Source organism: Vanellus vanellus (assembly GCF_965231255.1).
Source record: "Vanellus vanellus genome assembly, chromosome: 18".
Classification (NCBI taxonomy): domain Eukaryota; kingdom Metazoa; phylum Chordata; class Aves; order Charadriiformes; family Charadriidae; genus Vanellus; species Vanellus vanellus.
Genome location: NC_138923.1, coordinates 6,093,903 through 6,119,760, shown reverse-complemented (window position 1 = coordinate 6,119,760; position 25,858 = coordinate 6,093,903). Strand labels below are relative to the sequence as shown.

Sequence of the window (25,858 nt, the reverse complement as noted above, 5' to 3'; positions counted from 1 at the left end):
CTTTAGAAAGGAACTGCTATTTTCTAGAGAGAAAGGCTAATGTAATTCTGCTAACGACACCAGAGCTTCAAGCTGAATCCTGGAAGGCAGCTACAAGCAAACAGTCTTCAGATGAGACAAGTGTAACAGCCCATTGCTTCCAACCTCGTTCACAAACGCAGCTCAGAGCTCTAACTCCTGTCACAAGTGAATATTGAAGTGACTAAGCCCCAGCTCCTGAACGCCTACTGCATGCGCCTGGCTCCCTGCAGCTGCTTCATCAGTAGGATCGGCAAGAACTGCTCTAGCACACGAGTTTCCTTACTCAAGAATTCTTGCTGGTATTACAATGCAGCTATGATTAAGCATCTGCTGGATGCTGCTAAGTCCAATGAAGGCTAATTACTTCAAACCGTGGCAAAAAGTACTGATTAGTAATAGAGCTCCTTCACAGCTAATTTGCTGTTAGCATAAGCTCTGCTAACAGACATTCTGCTTCTTAAGGATGTATGTTGGCTTTCCAAAACTGCTGTAGATACCACACGGTGCAAGGGATTAGGAAAAGGATTTGGGGGGGTTATGTTACCCACAGCACCGCAAACGTGAATCCAAACTGCAGGTGCACAACGTAGCTTGGGGCTTTTTATGTCTTCAGAATAGTCTGCACAGGGCAGAAAGGAGTTTACAAGATAAAATTCAGAGCTGCTTTCCAGTCACAAGTTTCACAATCATTCAACAATGATTTTCAGCTTTCTTTTTTACTTTAAAGAGTGGCTGTTAAGGGTGGGGGCTGAGTCTGTATCGTTAGACAAGCAACCGACAGCACTATTGTTTCAAGCCAAACTCTAAAAAATTAGTTCCACATTTCCAGAAGATGGCACGTGGGGAACCAATGGGCTTTGCCTATCCACCTCCCACCAAGCTATTGTTAGGCTGGTAATTAGAGAACACTAAAATAGGAAAAAAAATGTGGACTCAGATGAGGAGCAGTTTTGTATTTTGTCTGAGAATATTCTCTGATGTACAATTAGGAACAATCACACTGAAACCAAAAACACACAAGAAGCGTGGTGAAGGGTGCACTGAGAGGCGTTTCCTTCCATCCTAATCACAAGGCACCTTAAAAACAAAGCAGAAACTAACAGCTTAAAACCAGAAGTGTCTAATTTTAAGTTTGACTCTGTATTTGGAGAACCAGAAATAGATCAGACCAATGCCTGGTACTAGGTGCCAATTCAACGGGTCTTCAGAAGTTTTATTTTAAAAAAGCTGTCTGTACCATTTTGCAGAAAGACTCCCAGAAGGTTGAATCACTGCCAAGCTAAGCTTTGCCCTCTTCTGACTTGAGACTTATTCAAAGCTGTATATTTAGGTCTAGAAGAGTAATTACATCTCCTCAGAATAAACTGATACAACCCTGCAGAAGCTTTTGCGAAAAGCGGAGTTCCAGAAAGAGCTTCTCAGGGTCTTCCAAGCCCAGAGCTGTTCACCTACCTCCAGCACCTTTACCAGCCAAAAGTGGCAGTTTACTGCATCCTCCAGCCACCATCCTACCCCTCGAGAGAAGATTTACCAGAAAAAGAGCAATTAGAAAACATTTCCCCAGAGCTTGATATGAATCCAAGTAACGGGAATGATGCACAGCAGCGATCCACTGGTTTATCTACTTTTACAGAAGTAACAGCGTGCTCGGTGAAGCCACCAAGGCCTCTCTGGGTTTGGGTCTCACACACAGCCTGACTGCAGCTCCGGAGACAGGCAGAGGAACACACGACAAACAGGTTTTAGAGAAGAGATGTTTACCAGCTGTGATTTTAGTGCCACGGACAGAGTAGCACTGTTACAGAAAGCCACAAAGCTCACTATGAATGCAAGTTAGCTAAAGCAAATGCTTCTAGAAAAAGGCCACGTGTATTACCCATGCTATCTTGGGCTACCATGGGCTTGTCTGGCATGAAAACCTAGCTAATGAAACACCAGAACAGAGATTAAAATTTCTATTTACAGACTCAAAGCTAATTTGCATCCAACTGGGTATCATGCTTCAAATGCACAACCCGCTGAAACATTTAGAAAAGCAGATGTTCTGCTCTTACTTTATGGCAGTAGTCATGCGTTAAGACAGTTAAAAGTACGAAACAGGATGAAAAGGCCACAGACTTACTGGGAGGGCAACAACAGCAAAAAATAGCTTTCTAATGCCAAGCATTTCAGTAGAGCAATGTGGCTCAGTCTGATGTTTCATGCACAGGAGCAGATGTGGGAAAACCTAAGTCGAAATGAGACAATATATAGATAAGCACACACAAAGAGCATCTTATTCAGATTTCCTCCTCCTCATCTACACAAAAGGGGAGGGCAAGCTTTCCTATTTCTGATGCCTGATCCACATGCTCACTGTCCTCCCTCTTGGAGATGTGGATCTGTGTCAGACCCTTCAAGCAGAACTAATCCTCCTGCCTGCTCGCAGCAGACAGTACTCTGCCTCCTCCTTGCTGGTTCACCACTGCACAGGAGCGCAACATCACTGAAGCAGCATCTTGATCTGGTAAGGCACAAGCAAGATAACACCATTTTAAAGAGGCCAAGGAGCCAAGTCCCAGCTCAGATTCATTTAAGTTCAATGGATTGAATAGCAGCCCTCAAAGGCATCCCGAAACACTCCAACAGTGGGTCTTTTGGGGAGGAAGGTAACACAACCTCAGTGACACAGGTACAATCCCCTCAATCACAGAGGGAGGAAGAGACAAAAGAAATCAAGTTATTTCAGCAGATTGCATCTGAAGGGCATCTTCTACAGCACGTCTTTACACATATCTGCTTTCAGCTGCAGAGACCCACTGTTAAGACAGCCTCATCGACTCCCCAGCACTTTGACAGCTAAATTAGAGCAGGATCACCGACACTCCCATAGCTTGGCAAAGCCTGGAACAATCCTGCTTTATGCTCCAGAGAAAATAGTTACTATTTTAACCAGGTTATCTAGTGCAAAACTGTAGGAGAGACCTTTGGTAAGGGCAAGGAAAAGTCCCTGAAAAACTTGTTTCAAAACTGACTGTCTAATATGCCCAGGTCAGTAACCACTATTCACACCACTGTGCTCACAGCATGCCAAAATTTATACCATCCTACAGGCACAGCAGGTCCTGCTACAGAGGGCCTAATCACTGCCTATAATGCATATAAAATACAATGGTGGGCGAATATATATACACACACATATATATAAAATAGAAAGTGAGCCTTCGTTTAGCCATTAGCTGGTTTAGATATATGATCCAGAACCTGTAGGTATCCCCAAATAATGGGCTTAGGACAGGGCACTTCACTGCAGCATACGTATTATTAAAGAAAACTGCAGCTCTGAGGCTTTGCCATCCAGATGCCTGGCAAGAAAAAGGAGAGAAATAACAGCAAACAAGATGCACCATTGGCAGACAGCACACCAAACGGCAGCGTAGGAATGTACCACATTAGTAAATGTTTAGGGCTGTCATCTTTTTTATCTTGTTGCCAAGCTCATACAGGCCAAACGCAGGTAGAAAGCAGGAGCAAACACGATGCAGCAATAGGTGCTGAGTGCTGGGAAGCTCAGTGGAAACGTACCCCAAGAACAAGAGGTGACATACCATATTCCTTGGAGAACGCCATATGGGATCATAAAAAAAAAAAATCTGGATACACGATGCATGGAAATCCAAGGCAGTTTAACCCAGATGCATACAAGTGCTTTATAGCAAGTTATTTACATGGAGGGGTTTTGCCTTCCCTGAGCAGAAGAACACAAAGGGCTGCAAGTAGCTCTCAATAATAAAGTTACTCTGTTTTGACTGGACTTACATCACGGACCAGAACAACTGCCAACCCAAAGAGCTGGATGTCTCGCTCACTGCAAACAACCCCGTATTCTCCAGCTGACAAGTGCTTGTTGTTGTGTAGTAGATATTAGCAGTTATGATGGAAAAATGGCTCAGAGACAGATGATGCAGACTGTGTTACTAAGAGAACTAAGCAAGCCTTTGTCATTTGAAACAAGTCTTATTTGGATGTTTCATTGCAAGTGTTTTAAACAAGGGTTCAGCAGTAAGGTCATGACATCTACCACCTACTCGTAAAATTAACTTCTAAATTCCCAGCAAACCCATTCTGATGACCCATGGTGGAAAAGGACACCTACCCACATCTCCCTCTTGGCATCAGCTTACACCTATCAATTTAATTCTTCATTCACACCACAGGTGAGATAGGGATGGGCTCTATAAATGCCGAATTTGAACACTAATGCTTTCACAATGAAGCATTCACATGATCCAGCACTTGTTTGGGGGGAACTAGGCAAGCTCCAACACTTCTGGAGGGCTTCACCATGCTTGCTCAGTTCTGCCTCACACCAGGAGATAGACTTATATATCCATCCACTCCTGCTGCTCGCTGGCACTTGGGGAAGTGAGGGAAAAGCCACCGGGGAAGGAGGAGTACGGGAAAGTCAGCTCAGGAAACTAGATTCCACTTACGCAGTTCACAGCACAGTCTGCATAATGCCTATTTGACTGGAGAAGAGACAAATACAGGAAAAAGGACTAACATCAACTGTACAGGAAAGAAAAAAGCTAATGGAAGAAACTTCAGCCACAGCTGAGAAACCAAGCTAAGAAACAGTCAAGATTGTTTCACTGGGGGACAGGGGACGACGATGACAGCACCAAGTATGTGAAAGGCAGGCGAGGAAAGAATTGGAGCAAAAACAATGAGTCAAGCATGAAACAAAAATGGGATACAAAGAATGACTTAGAAATTCTCCTCAGGAATAAACCGGTATCTAGTAGGCAAGTGATTGACTTTTTATGGCTTTAACTTTATTTCCAGAAGACAATTATTTCCGCAGAAGCACAGCTTTTGAACTGCATATTACAGTTCCCTCCAAGGCAGTGATCAATCTTGATAAAGGTCCACCAATACAAGACAGGGAGTGATAATACCTACTGGAGAATGGGGGTGGCAGTCAATCACCAGTAGAAAACCCTCCAACATCAGCATTCCTGGTTGTGTATTAACAGCTTCTTTGAAAGGCAGTAATTCAGTTATGTCTGGATTCCAGTCACATGTATCCAGACACGTGTCTTTTACAAGGGACAGAAATCCTGCACCTCCTGCAGAATGTCCCATAGGCAAGAGCTTTCCAGCGCAGTCCATCTCATGTACTCCAGATCACTGCACTGGGTAGCTACACTCTCCAGCACGTCCAGGGCTTCTAAAACCTGACATTGGGGGTTATTTTACACAAAAATATTTCCAGCCATTCAAACCATCTAAATCTTAAAACCTTCAAGCTCATCCTAACATGAACTATGTTAAAAATATGATAAAAAACAATGGAAGATATTAAAAATTTGCATGCAGCTGGTGACCAAGTGCTAGAGCAGAAGTTGCATAATGAAATAAAAATTGTGCCAAATGGAGAAAGAAAGTCACAGAATAATGACCCTTTAAAACTTAAGCTATAGAACAAGTCAGATGAGTTTTGGGAGGGTAAGTAACGGTGGAGGAGGGAGAAGGCAACGGGAAATAACTCTAACAGACTCAGCCACAGAGCAGCAAGGGACATGTACATGGCACTTTACAGACAGAACATGCCCAACAGAGCCAGTCTGCTTTGAGGTACTTATAATTTACATTCTGTCATGTCAAAGCAGTGAAGAAGAGCTGGACATCAGGAAAACAGGGACAAGAAGGAACTGTAACAGTAAATGCTGTGCAATACATCTACTGTTACACACCGTGCTGCAGACAGACCAACCCAAAGCAGCACATATCCAAGGACTTCTTGCCACATCTACAGAGCACAAGCTCTTTTTGGTCAGAGGCCAGGGACGTGTGCCAGGAGCAAAAACATCACAAGAACAACCAAACTCTTAAGTGTAAAGAAGGGAATAACTGGATAGATGACTCAGTTACTGCAACACAAGTCTGTAATAACGTACGTATTGAACACTGAAAGACGCATTTAGACGCATTTGCTTTTTTTTTTTTTTTTTTGAACTCTGATCATTCACTGAGTCACCACACCAACTCCTACTTCTATTGTTCTGATAGACTACGTTGGAACTGGATTAGCCAAGAAGGAACCACGTGCCAGGCTGCCAGGCCCACCACCAGTGCTTTCCTCTCACAAGCAAATTCACCAGGATTTCAGTTACAGAAGCAGTAAGAACAGGTCTGCACTGCAGATTTCCCTTGGGTCTGCCATGACCTACTACACTCAGGTTGCTGGATACTGGCTCTGCTTTCTCCAGCCTGTCTCAGATGCGTTGTTCCTCTTGTTCCAGTGGTTGCTCTGTGCTGCAGTAGACTGGGCTACCTTGCAGATCACACCCAGGACACTCAGAAGAACTTGTCTAACTCTGGGCATAAACACCTTTCAGATCCAATTTTCCACAACTATGACCGCTGAACAATCAAATGTGCTGTACTTGTAAAACAGGCATGGAAACAACTTAATTTGAAGGGCTCCTGAACTCCTACCTATGCCTCTGGCCAAGTCAGCCAGAGTTACAGGAGATGAGCAAACCTGAGCTGAGAGACCTCCATGTGACTGGGGGACGGAGGGTGCAGAGGGAGGGGGTGTTCAGGCTCATCACCAAGTTGATTGCACAGTAAAAAACACAAGTGTTAAAAGAGGAAAAAAAAAAAATCCTGACTGTCCCAGGGTCCATTTACCCTTTGGACAAATTACAATTCAAATCTCCCCTGTGGTTCTAACAGACAGAGGAACTAAAGCTTCAGAAGGTCCCAAATGCTTCAGAAAATCTCCAAGGTTTGTTCTGTACAGATGCTTACAAGATTAAGGTAGATTAACCCACCATATTTCAGAGGCAATATGTGTTTCTGTAATGCAGTATAGCTTGGAAAGCCTTTTCTTCTGGCAGACATAGATGTAAAACGAAGATTCACCGATTATCTGTTGCTGATATATTTGTAAACTTTCTTCATCCTGTAAGTGTTAGCTGTCATTCTGAGAGATTCCAGATTTGCCTTTTGCTGACTAAATTTAAACTCCTAGTGAAGAAAGACAGTAATGTAAACTCCAGCATGGAGAACTCAGAGAGCATCCCTCCCAAGAGATGTACAAGAGATGGCTACAACTCCACAATTCAAGAAAGATGTGTTTGTAAACAAGATGCTCTTATAAAGAAAAAATAAAGCTACCCTTCAAACATACAAAACATCCACACCCACATCCCTGGATGAAAGCAATCAAGACATGGGTAAACTCAGTATTCCAGGGCTTTGCTGGCATAGTAAATCTGGAAAATGAAAACCCTGAAGGGAATCGACACAAGACTAGGAACAACATCCCTGATGCAAGTGAAATACACCAAGACAAATCTTTTTGCCTCTAAGGCAGGTTCATAACATGTGAAGACATACTAATGCCAGAATAGTTAAGTGACTATTTTTTTCCCCCAATATCAGCCCTGTTTCAACCAGGAGAGTTTGCCAATATAGCTGTACCAGAGAAGTCTTTATAGTGCAAATTAACCTGCGCATGAGGCCAAGTTAATTTCTGGAATAATTTCATTAATACTGTGTGATGTAACATCACTGCAATTTGGCTCAAGTACGCTGAAGAGCCTTTCAGTAAATAAGCTGCCTGAAGTCAACCCTGGTGCTAAAAGTAGGTTTAGTTACCCAAGAGGTAACACCCTACCATGCTCAGACATGTTCCCCTATGAGTCACTTCTATATGGTATATATTTAGTCCAAACCAGCACTATAGTCCAGGAGAAAGCCCTTTATATGTTAACAGCAGCTTTTTCATTCCATGAGGGATACAGGTGTTTTAGGATGGTTCATTTATAAAGGCACCGTTCAGCAGTACAAACCAGGTCACTGGTTTTAACGACAAGGTATAAACATGTTCTCACTGAACCTCCATCCCCTCCATCAATATCTGTCGCTGTTAGGGTTTATCAGCAAAAAGGCTACTTGGCAAAAGAGGTTTGCAAATTAGAAGAGGCTGCTGAGTAAAGCCTTCTGCCCACTCGACTTGTCACCATACTGGTGGTGACGGGCTGGGATTTCTAGACCCTGCCTGTCCCAACTCTCCCTTCCCTTTTGCCCTGAATCCGGAGTGTTGCAGACTCTGTGTTATGCTGGAGTGCCAGAGGAGGGGAGAGAAAGAGGTCTGAGGCACAGCTGTTAAAGCTGCTTTTGCTCCTCTGGAGCCACAGGTCCAGACAAACACAATTCTCTGAGAAAAACCAATACCTCATGATGCAACTTGCTCTAATCAGAGAACGGTAATTTAATAAATTACATCTTGGTTAAAAGCAGAATACGGGAGAGCTCTGCATTTTGCAACAGCAGTCGGTGCTGGTTAAGCCCCTGGGAGATGTTAGCATAGGCTCCCGCTGCTTGGCTGCCAGGAGCAGGTTTCTGAGGATCAGAGTTTTTAGCTCCTCTGTGGCTGTCACTACCAGCTGTATTCAGACACACTCCCTTGATTCTGCCCTACTGAGAGCAAATGACATTGGAGATGTGTATGCATCACTTCTGGAGGGAAGTCAACATGCAGATTTGTTTTGAAAGAACAAACAAAGACGGAAAGAGGGAAAAGCCATTGCTATAAACCTACATCAGAAACAGACCTTAAAGAGAGCAGGGGCCAAACAGAGTACGATCAGCTACTCACTGTACAGCAGAAAAAGAGTATTCAACAAAGCAGAAAGGGAGCAAATGTAAGAAACAGTTATAGGAAATTCTGTGTTGTGGAGGAGTGTATTTCCCTTGTGGCAAGGAGCACTGCAGGCTACTGAAGGCAGAAGATGAGCAGTACTGCACTTGAAAGGAATTCAACATTTATGCAGATGCAATTGCCTAGTGTTACCGAAGTATGAGATAAAACATAACAGGCCGCTGACAGAAGCCAGGAAAAGAGCTTTCCTACAGAGGGGTTACTGCATAATTAATCTGTAACAGAGGCAAGCAGACTACCTCTGAACAGCCCTTATTGCTTAGGCTGGAAACAGGACACTGCACTAGGGGCTGACCTGGTACAGCAAGTCTATGTCAAAGTGTGAACACTGAAACTATTGCTCCATTCCAGTGCAATGGAGCATTAAGAGATCTGGAAAGATTGCTGAATTATAAATATCCTAGATTCATCCCTCATGTTCTGTGACACACAGGCACAGACCAGGCAATGATGGGAAGAACAGGAACTAGCAAGAGAAATGGAAAAAGCATGATGAAAACAGAACCAAGCTGGCAACCCTGTCCCCAACCTACATGAACAAAAAATCCACTGAAAACAATGATACTACACCCAACCTCACCTTTGCTGTTTCAAGCGTGGATAAAGCTTAAAAGAGTCTGATACAAAGCTGGGGAAAAAAAATAATTCTCTAAGCCCGAGTTGTTCCAGACAAACCTTTCCCTCCCCCTCTCCTGGCCATTTGCATTTTTATTTTGATGAGCAAGATTATCCCTTAAGGACTGGAAACAAAAGTGACTGGACAGAGAACAAAACAATTGGAAACTTTCGGCAGGACTCACTCTGGCCTCTCCATTCTGCACTCCTCACACTCACCTCTTGCATTTCAGAAGGAACGAAAACTCCAGCGGCAGGCAGGAGCACAGGTAGGCATGTGCTGACCAGTCTTTCATGTGACAGCTGGCTGAGGGAGGCTTTGTTGATTATTAACCCAATATCCATTAGTGAAACATCTTGCCACAGTAATTTTAAACAAAGTTTTATTCTGGAAGCAAAAACGAAGGTATGTGACTACCCCAAACTGAAACCCTGAGGCCACATCCCTTTCACAGGGTTTTCTATTACTGAGTTCCTTTATCTGCTTTTCCACTGCAAAGCCAGACTGGAGCATAATACTTGGTAATTTCCAAAAGGCACAAAACAAGACCTTAAATTTAATTTTCTACATTTGGTACACTGAATGGCATGAGAAGGGACTTGCCTCATGAAGGCAAACACGCAGCTCTAGGAAGTGGCAATCCCAAAAGAAAGTTTTCTAGCTTTAGCTGCTTATTTCAGGGAGCACATTTCAGGCTAGTTACCAACCACATGCAGGGCTGATGATCTCTGTAGGTCTCTAAAGCTCTATCACTAACTAGTGCTGCAGCTTTCTAGCCCTTCCAGGGCCCTGAATCCATACACTCTCTTCCCTCCTCCCGTGTAAGCAACCTCAAGTACTTTCAGGCTGAACCGACAGGGTTCATTTCATATTTAGAATACAGCATACGGCAGTAAAAGTATTTTTAGCTTCAGTCCCATCTCCTACTACAATATGGGACCTCCTTCAAGGTCTCCTCTCACCAATGAAGTACTACAAATTCAGCCAAAATCCTGCTCTCTTGCCAGCTCAGCTACTTTCTATCTGCAGGGAAAGTATCCATTATACAGTCTGTATATGCTATTGCTTATCTACAACATCCTGTCTCTTCCACACTTGCCTCCTCCCAACTCTCTAGTCTCCATATGCTTCCTCTTTGTTTTCGTCCTCATCCCATTTCCTTGATCTTTTCCTCATCTCAGCCTTCAGATGAGCTACATGAGAGACTCATGAGAAGCATGTGAAAATGACCTCCACGACAAGCAGCAATTTCGAATACTGTAGAACAATTCCCTTTCTTGCTCATCAGATTAAAAATACACTAAACAAGAAGGCTGTTCATCCAGTGAACACAGGCGCAACTGTTTGTCCAGTGGGAAGTGCCTTTCAAACCCAGGCACTAAAATGAGATACCGAGTCCCACTGTATGGTACCAGAGAGATCATGATGCCAAGTCCGGAGTTACGATAGCGATGTGCATGGTGTCTCCCAGCAAGTGCACTCGGCATATTATGAATAAGCTGCAAGAAAAAAAAAGCCTCTCATCCTGCAGGGTAAGCAGCTGGTACTGGGGTGGGGTAACACATCCAACCACCTGAAATAATCACCTTTACAGCACAGATTACTGATACAAGGTCACAGGCTGTTAGAGAAGAAACAAGCAGATCCAAATGTTGGTCCAGGGAACTCCTAAAGACTTCTGTTTTATTATACAACAAGCTACAGCTACAAAATAATTTCCAACCCATTTCAGAGCAGGCTGCAAGCCCTGCACAGCCAGCAGCCCACAGAGGATGCAGAACATATCCTGTTTGAAAAAGGGAGGCTGCACACAGAGCCACATCCGCCTGTCCTTGCACGGATGAGACCTTACAGAGCCAAGCGCAGGTGGATGCTGTGAGAGCTCACCATCCCACTCCAACAGGCTTGCGAGCATACAGACTTGCCCTGAAGTGAGAGAGGTTTCTGATCTGACGGAGATGCTTGGTTCTTTCCCAAAACACTACCAGATGTAGCTTCCTGCAATAAAATAATAATAAGAAATAAATCTGTACCTACCTCATTTATCTAGAAACTGGGACCAGAACAACTTGCCATTGGCAACTTATGGCCTATTAAAATACCAACCACTGTGCAGTGAGACCACAGGCTCCCGAAGGCATGCATGAATTCTTCAGAAATACAGCTACAAAGCTAGAGTCAACACTGATGGCAGCTCAATAGCACAAAGAATAAACAGACTGGAAGCCATTTAGGTTTTCCTCTGTATTTCAGAAATATGTTTTAAAGGGAGGGGGGGGAAGACCCTCTGCTACCTCCCCTCATCCTCAACCAGAGCTGATGGTATTGCCACCCTGCAAATCAAGTGGGCCCCAGTCTCAAAGTAGAACATTAATTCCCAATAAGTAATTTTTTAAGCCAAGGGCTGCTTAAGTCACACAGATAAGGCTGTTGCTAAGAGTTAGCTGTCAAAAAGTTAGCTGCCAGTTCAGAATCGGCGATGAGGGGGAAGTTTGAAAGCTGGCTGTATCCACACATATTTACTGATGCTGTGCACACAGTGTATCAGTTACAGGGCTTTAGATTACAGCTTCTGGTCAACAAAGCAGCCCCTGCCTGAGCAATAGCAGGCGGAACCGGAGTCAGAGCATTAACAGAGATTGTTCTTTACTCAACAGGATACAGCCCCCATGGCAGGAAAGTTTTAATGTAATTCTGCCTGTCTTGTGACAGGCTCCAACGTGGTGACCAATGACAGGAAGACGCAAGTCCGGGATGAAGTAAATCAACCCACCCCAAAGCCTCTGCAGTCAATCGGACCCTGCAGGTGTAGCAGCCAGAGCCCAGAAAAGGGGAAAGAAATGCTCTGAAAATTAAAAGCGCAGCTTAAGATGGTTTGTGCCGGAGACTTTGCAGTGCTGTGTATCACTTTTGCACTTTTCCCAAAACTCTCAATTTGCCAGAGGTTAAACCTCATCCACAGCTTCTGCTCTCATGACTTTCACTTACATTTAGCTACACTGCTGGAATGGAACCCCTTTTTCTCACCTTTGCTGTCTAGTCTCTGTATATTTATTTCAGAATGCAAGCAGTGCAGGTATTATGCCTTCATATTATCTTGAACTATCTTATGTTTTATTGCAAATCATTTCTAGAGGCTGTATTCAAACGCCTCCTCTGCTAACACCCCCAGCCCACTCCTGAGGCTGCAGCCAGGAATGAAGGATGTTAGCATGTAAAGCTGCTCTGGAGCATTAAAACTCACTCTCTTGATGTGTATATTAGTAATATATTATACATATGGAAGGTCTAAATTTTCAGACACATTTTAAAAGTGCTTTTGTTACAAACATGTTATCGCACCACATTCTCTAGCAGATAATAAAGCCAAGCACACGTTTCCCTAAAATATGGAACTAGGAAAACAGTTTAGAGCCACAACCAAGTTCCTTCCTCTACGAGACCCTGGCAATCCAGCTCAAATCAAGAGGCAGAACTCAGCCTCTTCTTCCACTACAGCTACTTTTCTTCCCTTCTTGGGGATGCTGACTCTAGAAGAAACTATTTAGTTACCTAACCTTTCTTTTAAGGCAGACAGTGGTGAAGATTTAGATCTGAACTGGGCTGAATCAGACCTTTAGCCTCTGATTAACCAGTTAACAATTTTCCAGTATGAAAGAGCCAAACGTAGTGAAAATAGTTACCTGAAGGATCCTGCAACATCAGGCACAGTGACTATTTATGTGAAGACAGTGAATTAGTTGATTTCCAACTCTCAGCACTGAGACCTAGCTGCATTTCAGAGCTGGTACGATTTGCACATCCCTTCACAAAGGTGTCTGAATCACCAGCCATGTGCTAGCAGGGCAATGCTTCTCCCCCTTTATTTACATCCTACAGAAGTGAAAAAGTTGTGTATACCACTAAGACATAATGGTGCTTTGCATCCTGCCAGCTGAGGAAAGCAAGTACCTTTAGGTTTGTACCTACATAAGGATGACAAAGCCATACTTACACAAAAGCTGACCTCAGTCCACAGGGAGCTATTGGTATAAGGTGCCTCCCCAAATATCAGCATTTCCTTTGGCTTTCTGGATACAGCTTTACACCGGCGAGGGGAGGAAAGCAAGCGTGCAACACAGGAAGTGGCCTTTCACACTGCAAGGCTAAGAACATTCTCGGTTCAGGCTACAGCACTGAAATACTTCAGGGCCAGACCACCCTAACGGGGTCAGCTCTTCCCAGATTGAGCCTGCATGCAAACAGCTGCTGGGCTGCAAAAAACTGTGTTCTTTGGTTCAAACTGGCGCAGGACTGCCAGGATCAGAAAGCCAAGCAGAAATGCTGCATGTGCTTGGAAAAGCATGGTCCCAAAAGAAATACAGTTTGAGGTGCCTTCAGAAGATGAGAAAGGTGGGAAATGCTCTCAAAGTTGCTCAACTCATGCAAAACAGTCTTTCCTCTAGAGTCAGCCAGGGGCTTTCAGAGTACAATCCCTTCCTTCAAATCCTGAAATACCAGAGTGAAAACTGTTGGCACACTAACAGAACAACGTAGGACGAAGTGTCAGGAGTCTGTGGATAACACCTGGCTTTCCACTTCCTTCACATCATGCACCGGCAATACTCGCTGCCAACACGCTGCCAGAAATCAATCAGCACCGAGGTAAAGAGCATCTGGCTGTCACTCAACATTAACTGACACTGTAAGCAGAAAGGGGTGGGAATGTAATCAAGTCTTCCTCTTTTATGATACCCAAAGATATACACATACGAACTACATCAGCCTGTAGCTTTAGGCACTCATTTGGAGATCCAGGCTCCTGCCTGCGTCGATCCACAGATCCAAAACCTCCTGATGAGCTTATCGTATCATCTCTCTAAGAACAAAGACACAAACCCCCCCAAAAGCTTCAAATTGGTACAAAACGCAGCAACCCATCTGCTTCACAAAAACGGTTGCCATGAATACATCCCTACTGCTCTGCGCCTGCTATTTTTAAAGATACTTAGGAGGCAACTGAATTCACAGGCGGTTGTGCTATTTAAGTATCTGGATTAATACTATTCAAGGAACATACCCGTACTTCTCCACAGGGAAATACGGCACCTGGCTGGCCTACACCTGTCTCAGAAGCATCTTCAGAAGACCAACTTCTGTAATCCAAAGGGAGGGCAATAAATCCACAGACAATAGATGCTTTGCACGCAGAGCATTGTAAACTGAAATGGGTGAGTCTTATCCCTAGAAAACCCATCAGAGTGTAAGGAGACTTTACAAAGGGAGGGGAAAGGATGAGCAAAAGGGTATTTTCAGCTGCAACTTTAGTCACTAAAATACCCACGGTTTAATGCAAGGCCTGATCACAGCAAGCGTGGAAAAACAGTACCCGCCTGCAAGAAAAGAAAACAAACCAGAAAACCCAAGAGAGGCAGATCCCAAAGCCAAATGTGCTGACAGGACCTGGACCTGTTTCCGAGTGCCTTGAATTCCTAAAAGTGTTAAGTCTTAATGCATGTCAGACAGGTTCCCCTCCAGCCAGGCTGCTTTGTCCCAGCCTGGGCAGAGGAGGTGTGAGCCACTCACAGTCTGGGAAGTGTCCTGCTGGACCCACAGCACCAGGCTGTGGCAGGTACCTGCAACCCAGGCTGAACTGGACTTGGGACTGTGATAGGCCAACGGGAGCTGGCAGTACAGCCTCCCAGTTCTGCTCTGCTCACAGGTCAAATCAACCTGGTGCCACCGAGCAATTCATTGGATATATCATATCCCCACCTCTTGCCACAGACGTGCACAAGCTGCCAAGTAAATCTATCGTAAATAACCTGAAAAATCTGTTGCTGGAGATTCTTCTATTCTCAGACAACACTCTTCTTTCCACATCATAGGTCATTTAATCGAGAAAAAAGGAAACTGATTTACTGTGTCCTATGAAGGGTTCATATACCTACTTCTTTCCCCCTTGCTCCATTTGTAGACACCAAATGACATGGGATGCCTTGTTCAGATCAATTCTTGGAAAACTCATAGGCAGAAAGAGCTACTGGTCTGCTCGGTCACAGCTGCATATCTTCTATTGCCACAGACTGCAGAAGAAGCCCAAATCGATTGCAGAGCAAACACCGGAATTTTACATAAGCGGCTCACATAAGATGACCTAACAGACATCACAACTTCAAACACAACTGCTTCTGGAAATGGTTGATTTCAGAGAAACAATCACAGATCCTAAATGTACAGATTCTAACACAAAACGGACACAGCATCTCCTTCCCTTTAATCTTTTCCCAGATCCAAAGAGTATCAAAAAGGTCATGGAAATTACTAGACGAGTGTAGAGCAGAGCCAAGGCATGATCTGGGAGCCTCTCCACACAGTAACTCTTCTCACTGTTCCTGGAAATTCATCCCTCCTGAAGCTTCTCTAACTGTAACAGAGGAAAATATTTGGAAGAGGTCAAATGACTCAAAACCACTGAGACCTGAAACTTTTCAAGTAGGAACAGGTTTCCACGTGCTTTGAGTTAGAGTACAGACAGGTCAGGAGAAAGGCGGCAAACCCAACAGCCTACTTCTCCTTTGCTCATTTATAAGCAATCAGGCCAGTTGAGAGTAATGTATGTGTTTGGTTTAAGTTACAGACGATTTCGCTGCTGGAACACATCTGCAACGCACCGTGCTGAGCGAACTGTTGAACCCCAGCCAGCTCAGAAAACAACCCAATGCAACCTGAACGGCTGGCAGCATCAGCAAACCCCGGTGACAGCTCCTCAAAGCTGCTTTCAGGGATGACAAGGAGAAGGAGATTGACATTTCTCAGCACGGGCTTTTCCTGAGACACCCTCCAGTTCAACTCATTTTATTACGACTCCAGGAAGCACAGGGGTTAATTTCTTTCCAAGTTCACATACTGTTTGAATTCCTTAGATAAGCTGCTTCCACCAAACCCAAGGATCTAGCCTCAGGGGAGAACACTGTAAGGAAAAGCTCTTTTGATAGATTTTCTTCAAAAGAGAAATTAATTCAAAGTCCATTTTTGGAGGTGTTCCACGCCCACAGCTTCTACAGACTTCAGATGAGGTTGCACTATGCTTCTGGAAGAAAAACCAAGCTTTGAGCAATGCCCTACCACTTCTATTTGCAAGACAGAAATGTTTTATGCTTGCCCAATAAAATCTTGTCTCCTGAGATGAGAAAGTTCAGTGTGCAGCACCACAAAGAGGAAAACCAGACCAAACCAGGCTTTAGCTCTGGGATAAAGCAGTTAACAGCTAGCACAAACTAATCCTGTACCTTTAAAACTAAGCACTCGCTCAGGAAAGCAAAAAAACAAGTTCTGAAAGCCACTGAAGGCTTCCTTCACATCTTGAGGCAGAAAGAAAGCAAGTCTGGGCTGTTACGGAATTCACGTTTGCATACTGCTAGTGATAATCTATGTGCATAGTTGGAAACAAAGCAAGTTTTTATTAGCAATTAGTAGCAGGAGTGGGGATGGACCTGCCTGAAGGAGTCAGAGAAATACCAATACACCAAAGCAGAACAGCATTATAAGATGTGCAGCAGAATGATCCCAATATGACGGACCACATTAGAAAGAAAATACTGCAGCTATAAACTTGAAGATGCAATGGCATCAGTTCAAGGAGATAAAACGTGTCTTCAACACTGACAATTTTGACTCCAGGCAGCAGTTTTCCCTTGCACAGCAATTTGCAATGCAAAGCAAGCTACTTCCACTCTTACCAAGAACAGTAACTCAGAAAAAAACAGGGAGAGCAAAGTTGGGAAGGGTTGATTTGTTTAGATACAGTTTTCTACAAACTTGTGTTTCAAGTCAGGCATGAAAGCAATATAGCACAGGGTCTGAAATAGCATATGAGAACTTCGGCAAGGTGGGGGGAAAAAAGAAGAAAAAAAAAGAGGATTTCATCCACAAACCCCAGTCTATTTCAGGGGAGCGGCCTCCCACTCCCTCCCCTCATCTCTGAAAAATTCTGATCAGCCAACACCACCCAGGTTTAGAGCTCTCCAGCTATGTTCTTCTCCTGCTCCAGAGAATGATGTGGCATGTGGGGCCCTACAACAGAGCTATTAAAATACCATCAAGGGGTAGGCAAGTGGTGGCCATATGCTAAACTGCTCAAGTGAAGAATAACCAGGGAAAGAAGCACAGCCAGGAAGCAAGTCTGCAAGCAGCTTCTTACCTGGTAGATAAGCTAGCAAAGTCTCCACCATCTAGCAGCCTGATTTTGCAGAAGAGAACCCCATTCACAAAGGGGACAGCAGTCAGCTCTTCTAGAGTGAAACTTGTCTGAAACTTGAATTTCTTCTTCTTCATCAGGAAAGCCATGGGCAAATTCAGCGTGGAAAGCCCAGGAATTCCAAACAAGATCAGGGAGGAGCGGCTCAAAACACACACAGACAAGCAGAGGAACGGCACACGTCCCAGGAGCACACACAGGGAGTAAATTCCAGTTCAGTTACAACGACGGCCCAGCTTCAAACACGCAATTCTCTTCTCTTTGGTGGTCGGATCTGGCTGTGGGATCATCGCCACGGCAGGCTTCAGGTGACGAGGAAGAGGTCAGATTAAATCTCTGCAACATCTCCAAGGGAAAAAGCAGGGAGAGAAGTTGATCTCAGCTCCAGACCAGCAGGAGCTGTCCCAGTTAGAAGCTGCAGTGCTCAGTCCTCAGCACAACCCCTCCAGAAAGCATCTCTCCTGGGAAGTCATCTTGAGTCTCTGAAGAAGCCTTAAGTCTGCGGGCAGCACATTCAGAAAGCTTCCAGTTTCTATCTCCTTCTCTTGTGCAACTCCTCGATACAGGTCTTCGGGTCAGCCTTTGGGAGGGAAATGAGTAAATTAGTCCCAGCCAGTCTTGGGCTCCTCCTTCTCCCCTAAAACCTGTTTGGATGGGTAACATTCAGTCCAGACTCATACCAGTCTTAAGAGGTATGGCCCCAATTAGCCTGGCCCCAACATCCTCTTTCCCCTCTTTGCCTAGAGCAAGCTTCACTGTTGTCATCCCCCTCATAATTTCTGTTTTGCAAAGCAGCTAATAAAAATCTGCTCTATTCTCACCCATCATCTTTAGAAGCAGTTTACAGAGCAAGAGCCATCTAACACGTAATCTAACAAGAGTAAGCAAAGCCATCTCAGGAAATGCAAGAATCTGTTTCTTTTCTGTTTTTCCGACTAGCCCTAAATGTTAGCACCTGTATCTTATAAATGGAGAAAACAGCACAGAGAAAAAAAAAAGCAGTCTGCTCCAGATTACACAGCGTAACAACCGAATCAGGTCATCCGGCTGTCCAATAGCTAGGCCCACTGAGTATGCTGCCTTCCCCTGGCACCAGGTCCACACCAAGCCATGCCCCACACAGATTCAGTTTTGGGGCTGGAGAAAGTAATTTCATTACACATTTATGCAACACCTAAGCCAGGGAGACCAAGATTAGCATCTAAAAGGGACGAGGTAATGAACACCAGGCAGTAAACAATCCTCACCGATACTAAGAATTAATGACTGCAAACCAATGCAGGCAAAGCTCCTGCTGCCTGCACGGGTGTGTGGTTAAAGCCCCTCTCCCGCTCAGGGAGCGGTGGGCGAATCCAGCCAGCTCTGCCCACTGCGCTGTGGCCCGGTCACCTCCGCAGAGGCATCGCTCTCCTGTGGCCACCTCAGAGTGGAGCGAGGGGGCAGACTGGTGACCGCTCTGCTATATTGGCCCCCTCCATGAGCCATACCTGCCCCCTCTGCCCCTGCACCGAGCTGCAGCCAGGTCTCAGCCTGCCTTCCAGCCCTGTAGACCACGCACGAAGATGCAGACAGGTCTCAGCCCACCTCTGGGCCCCGTGGACCACACACCAGGCTGCGATAAGGCCGCATCCCATCCCCTGGCACCCCTGGGCCATGCACTAAGCTGTGGTCAGGTCTCAGGTCGCTTTCTGAGCCACGCACTGAATGGTGGCCAGGTCTCAGCCTGCCTCCTGGCCCCGTCAACCACAGAGTGAACTGCAACCAGGTCTCAGCCCCTCTCCCAGTCCCAGGGGCCATGCACTGGGTTGTGGCCGGGCTGCAGCCACGCTTTGGCCCCATGAACCGTGCACTGAGCTGCAGCCAGGTCTCAGCCCCCCTCCCGGCCCCCCAATTACAAGCTGACCGACTGGAGGTCTCAACCCGCTTCCCGGCCCCCTTCACCGACCTGCGGCCCGGTCCCGGCCCGGTCCGGTCCCTGCTCGCAGCTCCTGCCCTCTCCTCGCACGGCCGCCACAGCCACCGCTGCTCCCCGCCACAGCCACCTCTGCTAGCCCTACGCCAACTGCGGCCACTACGCCAACGCCGCAGGCAGCCAGAAGGCAGAGCAACGCCACCACCGCGCTTCGAGAATACCAACCCGACACTACGTAACCTCCCCCCCAGCCGCCCTCTTCCCCGGAGAGGGGGGAGGGGAGCACGAGAGCGACGCCGCTCGATTGGGCCAGCAGCTGGGAGGCGGGTGGAGCACGGCGAGACTTTGATTGGTTGCTCCGGCACGGGGAGGGGAAGAAAGCGCGGGGATTGGAGGCGAAGGCTGCCGGTTTGAGGAACACCCGCCTCCCGGCTGAGGGGGTGGGCGGGAAGCGGGGGGTTCTGCAGTGGCCCCACTGTCGCCTCAGAAGGAGAGGGTGGCGGGAGGGGGGCCTGGCTGCCTGGACAGACATGTGGCTGCCAGGCGGGGGGGATGTCTCTCGGGCCTTCCCGCTTCCCAGGATGTCCCGTAGCCCCTCCACAGGCCGAGCAGCCCCGAGCTGGCACTGGAGTTTGCGGGGCTGGAGCAGGATGGCTGAGGGGATGGCAGGAGCCCCTGGAGCTTACAGTGGAGGTGTCCCTGCATTGGCCGAGGTGATGGGAGAGGCAGCTCTGACAGACGTGGTTTCTACATCCTCTTCAGCACTGCCCCTTGATAGCTAGAACCCCTTGCCCTCCCCTTGTCCCAGTACCTTCTGCCCAAGCAGCTCCTGGTGACATCTCTTCCGATGGGTATGTCCCATGCGCTGCAGGCACACTGCTCTTCAGGCAGCAGCGCCTCATAAATTCAAGTGGTGTGGCCACCCTGTCCTCAGTCTGTGCCTTCAGGTGCCACACAGCGGGCTGTGGGTCAGTCAGGCTGAGCAGCAGGGCCTGGGCTGGCTGTCCTGCAGCGGGAAGGAGGCCCTGGCACTGCACTCCCCCCCCCCCCCCCGGGCAGCGTGAGGCAGGGCCAGGAGCTGGAGTGTCACCCTCCGTGTGTGAGATGTGGCAACCAGTTACCCGTGTATCTTCATCAAAATGGCTCCCTGTTATTATGTGCTGCTGCTGTGTCCTGTGCTGTGGCTGGGAGCCCTGGTTAGGCAGGATTCCATCGTTTAAGGGCAGGCAGAACAAAATGTCTCTCCCTGTCCTGAAGGAGTCTGCAATCATCAACGTGATTTGCCTATTTTTTAAAGTTAGGGATGTGCCTAAGAATCTCTGTGGCAGAGAAGCTGAGGCTTACACGGGAGGGACTTTTCCCAAGGCTGATTTGCATGTCTGGCAAAGCTTGGATGAAAACCTGGGAGTCCTCGGTCTCTTTGCCAGGCTTTGATGCCCAGACTCCTTGCCTTTAATCTTTGCCATTTCTGCAGACAATATCAGCTATCAAATAGTTCTACCACAATTTGAGTCTTTAAAAACAAATCTGCTAGGAAGTACACAGCAACGTGCTTGGATAAAAGTTAAAAAACTGGATTAAGCTGAATGTGGTGTTATGGTTCTTGCTTACCAGGTTAAGGAAATCCACAGACTTTGGGCTGGGGAAACATTTCACATTGCTACAGTGAAACCAACACAGGAGATACCAGTCTTCCCATACAGCAGAGTTTGTGGGGGCTACATTTAAAGGCAGGGCTTGAATCGTTCCATCAGTTGATATCTGGTGTCTTCAAGGCCTCGAGACATTGCTAGAGATGGGCTGTGTTTTTTTTTTCTTTCTGTTTCTCAGTTTATTGGGAAGATCTCAGCCTGCTAAATATTTAATACTTGCCAAGCTGGGATGCCTGAATGGTGGAAGCATCTGAAGAATCCAGCCCTGTCCCTCACACTCCTCATTCCCTGAGCATACCGCTCACAGACGTGTCGATCTTTTGCTTCCAGCACTAGGTAAAGGACAAACGATCTCTCTGTTTGTGGTGTGGGAGGAGGCTGTGTGTTATCTGGTATGATTCACTCTGATAAATAACCTCCTCGGAGGACTTCTCTTGTTTATAGCAACAGCCCCAAATGCTAAGGTTTACAGAGATTTTAATCCTTGCTGTTCTCACGCATATTTACTCTGCAGTTTTATCAGAAACATCTCTTGAAAACCTCAGTGTTTTTATAATTAATTGAATAATGTGACTGATGTTAAAAATAAATGGATTTGGAAAAATGCCCAGTGAGCTGCTGAACAGTGTGTAATATAACAACCGTAGCTGAATTCTCAGGGGTACATATATTTTCCTAACAAACGCAGTCTCATGACTTAGAGATTAAATCTTTATTAGTTCGAAATTCACCCTGTTGATTTTTCTGTGTTTATGCTGCATAATTATTTCTGGACAAATTCACATTTTTTAAAGGGACAGTGCTTCTCCGAATGTGTGCCCTTCTGGGAGAGGTGTCAGTGTGGGTCAGTCTGAGCCCCACGGAGGCACCGCAGAGGGGATGTAGCCATAGGGTATCTCTGTCCATCCACCACCCCGCTGGCTTTATATTATTTTCCAATCCAGGTCCAATCCATTCACTAAGGGGCCGTGTATGTGAACAGGGCGCTCTGATATATATTGATTCCACTTACCCCAGACTCAAATGCTGTTGATTTCTCCTCTGTGACCTCAACCCCTCCGTGCCCACCTCACCTCTGCTCTGTGAACCTCAGCCACGTTCCTGCCCCATACTCTCCCTGACCTAAGCCTCCCCTGATGCTGTTCCCCAGTGCCGCCACCACTTCCTCAACTTTTGCTGGCTCAGGGCATTGTCTTATCAGTCTGGGATAATTTATCGGTTTGGGCTCTGCACTTAAGTCTGGGACTCACCTCTGCTGTCACCAGAGGTGTGTCTTGCTGGCCAGGGGCTGGGATCTCTCTGCTCTGCTCGCCTTGGGACTGTGAGTGAGCAGCACCAGAGATGGCTTTTCTTGCCTCCTCCCTCCCCATTTTGAGGACTGAGAGGAAGCAGCAGGGAAGAAACAAGGCAAGATAAATTCAGAAGGGACAAAACTCAGTGAGGTGAAGCAAAAGAGATTCTGTAATGTGTTTGGTGAGCCATCAAATCCTCTCTCTTATCCCAGGGGAATCCCAGATACACGAGCAAATCATCAAGCCCTGTAAACTACATCATCAGCGTCTTCCTCTGGAAAACATCATCACGCTAATCCATTTGTCCTACCAGCCAAATAATTAAAGTTTGAAAGCTAAATTATACACGTTGCTGCAACAACGTAAACACAGTAATGGCTCTCCTGTTACACCTGTAACGTCTGTTATAATAGCTTTAATGAGCTTTCAGCCTCGTCATCCAAAAAGAAAAGACTATCACACCACGCTTTATGCTATAAAGGTGTTCTTTGCGCTGCTGGTGGCCAAGCACCTGCGATGCACCCGCTCCGAGGGGCTGCACGGGACTGGCGGGTCGGGCACCGTGGTGGGTGCCTTTCCTGGACCTGGGGGGCAGACCCAGGCTGGGGAGCTCCCAAAATGGGGCAAGGGGTGCAGCTCCCCCGGGGCAGGACACAGCAGCGGTGTGAGCCCCTGCTGGACACCCAGTGAGGGAAATGGGTACCTATCCCCATTGCATGGGATTATCCTATGGTATGGAGTTATTCCAAGCTTGCGTCTTCTCAGCTTAATTTAATAACAGGCTGCAAGCTCTACTTTGATCTGCTTGTGTTTTTCACTAGTTCCATATTTAACTGAACTCATCATCATAAAGGGCCAGAACTGTTTCACTTTCTGTGCCAGGCTGGGTTTCCTGTTGGATGTACAAAGGACACACCTGCTGGTGGGTTTCTGGCTTGCCAGGACGAGGGATCCTGTTATCCACAGAGACAAAGGGAGCACAGGAATCTGGAGTTGGTGGATTCCTTTCCCCAAACATGTGGCCAGACCTGAAAATCCAGCTGCCGGGCTTTTTTTGTTTACTGGTTTCCATATCTGCTCCAGTGCGTCCTGGGAATGTGCAGCAGGACTCTCCGCTTCTTTCTGGGAGGCCTATCGATGGAACAGAGGTGTTTGCCCCTTCCCAAATCTGCAGACTGGAATCCGCTTTGCCTCGAGGCTTGTTGTGTTTATTAAGCGTTATCCTGTGTCTGTATCCCAGGTGTCGCCTTCAGCGCTCTGCCGGACAAGAGACTTGCTGGCCATGGGCTCTCCCACTGGTTCTGTGCTTCTGGCTGCAGCCCCACAAATACCGCTGTTACCCCAAACGCAGTACAACTGCAAGTCTGTGGTTCCCACTTGACACAGCAACCTCTAATTTGGGATCCCAGACGGTGGAAGTAACAGAAACTGTCCCTGCTGGGGCCGGGCTTCTGCCTTGGGTTCGTCACCTTGTGGGGCCCAGTTTGCAGGTGATGTGGGCTTTGTTCCTGCTGTTGAAATGCAGCCTGGAAGCTGTGCTGATCATTTGTGTGAAGCTTCTTCTCAGATGCTTTCAAGAAAGACAAAGAATCTTAAATGCTTCATACTTAACAGGCCACACTTGTGCTGACAGTACCTGCTGGCAATAACCTCTCAGATGCCAACAGGAAAAAAACACACAAAACCCCAGAAGAGTCCTTTGTCAAAACAGGCTTGACAAACTTTAAAAACATGCTGGAGGAGGTAAATGTAATTTAAGTGAGTATGCAGATGATATCATTCTGTCCCTTGGCGAGGATCTGCTCCCAGAACTGAGATGTAGCTATGGCAGCGCACAAAATCTTAAAACCTGTCCCTTTGCCTACAGTTAAAGAATTTGTGGTTTTTTTTTTTTTTTTTTTTTAAATTTTATGCCTGCCTGTTTGGTTCTGCAGTGAACTCACCTCAAAGAGAGCCGTGAGCCCCTGACATCTCAGTGTCTTCTGCCCGTGTTTGCAGGAAGCAGAGGGACCCGGTTTGTGTTCCCAGGCATCCGGACTTTTCTAGGGCTACAGTCATTCCTCATCCCTGAGCTCTGCCGACTGAATTTCTTCCTTTCCGGGCTCTCAGTCCTAAAAAGATTCATCAGTGAGAGGAACAAGCAGGATCACATAAGGTCTGGACAAGGGTCATTTCTGGGTGTGCCAGTGCCAGATTCTGGGCAGTACTTTGCTGCGTCGTGGGAGCCCTGTGCCTTGCCCCGTTGTGCAGTGCCATCTCCTGGAAAGCTGTGCCTGAGCTGCACACATCACAACCGGAGTTTTGCTCCTGAAGCAGCTAGCGGTGCTGCAGGCAGCTTGGCTGCTGCCTTTAATTGCTGCAAAATTCATCTTCTGACCCACCAAGAGTCCCCAACCAAACTTATCTACAAAGGATGCCGCTCGCCGCCTGGCTGCTTGCCCTCACCTCACCACCCTGCGGCAGAACATCCCTGCGTGGCTCTTTCCCACTCTGGATGCTGAATACAAATCTCGAGGTACAAAAAGAACAGTAGAGGAGCACAAATGAATATCTGTTGATGTTACTCCTCAGCTTTTGTTCTGTTTGGGTACCAGTTCCCTGTTCAGCTGAATACCCTGCATATATGTTCACCCTGTAAGTGCCCTGCTTAGCTCCTCCTCCTAGTTTTGACACTTTTCTCTCTCCCTCTCCAAGTTTGATGACCTCGTTGTGAGCAACAACCAAGCCCCTCATCACAATGCTCACCCTGTATTTAAAATGTTGCTACATCTTTTTAATGAGACAAAAATGTGTACGCAAACTTGCACCTGAATACTGCTGGCTTGACTAAGCCCTATATTTATCCTGAAAAGACAAGAAAAATAGGTGGTTCCAAGGGCAACACGTTTACTCCTATGAAACAGTAACACAGCTTAAGTGCTTAGTCACTGAAAAAATGCACATTGCAATTTAAAGCCAAAGGCTGGTACTTCATCCATTATTTTAGGCTATTGTGGCATCTTCTGAGCAGTTGGGAGATTAGTGTATTTTGGTAATCTGTCACACACAGTGGAATAACTAGTGCTCCAAGGTAAGGCTGTAAAAGCTGTTATTTGAAAAAAAAAAGACCATAATTATGTAAATACAAAGCCACAAAGTTCACAAACAGGAGAAAAAGCTACCATGACACATGGCTGTTCACAGCTTGCTTTGGCTCTTTCTCAGGGAGGATTCTGCGTTGCAAACTTATTGGCATGAACTCACTTTTGCCCAGGAACATGCTGATGAACTGAAACAGCCTGTTTACCCAAAACATTTTTTTATTAAAATTCATATTTGTAAAGGAGATATCATTACACAAACGAGGTAAACCAACACATATGACATATTTTTCACTTTAAAAATAAATTTCAATCGAGCAATTGATTTGATTC

The 25,858-nt window shown here is 46.3% G+C and overlaps 1 protein-coding gene across 1 annotated transcript in view; it reads right to left on the bottom strand.

The window, feature by feature from the left end:
* The window catches only part of EEIG1 (estrogen-induced osteoclastogenesis regulator 1), a gene marked incomplete at its 5' end in the record, with an annotated part of 31,642 nt that extends 13,964 nt beyond the window's left edge, over positions 1-17,678 (bottom strand). The window contains one exon of the mRNA XM_082492735.1: positions 17,533-17,678. Coding sequence (XP_082348861.1) covers positions 17,533-17,678 — 146 coding nt within the window. The remainder of the gene's footprint in view (positions 1-17,532) is intronic.
* Between the last annotated feature and the right edge of the window lie 8,180 nt (positions 17,679-25,858).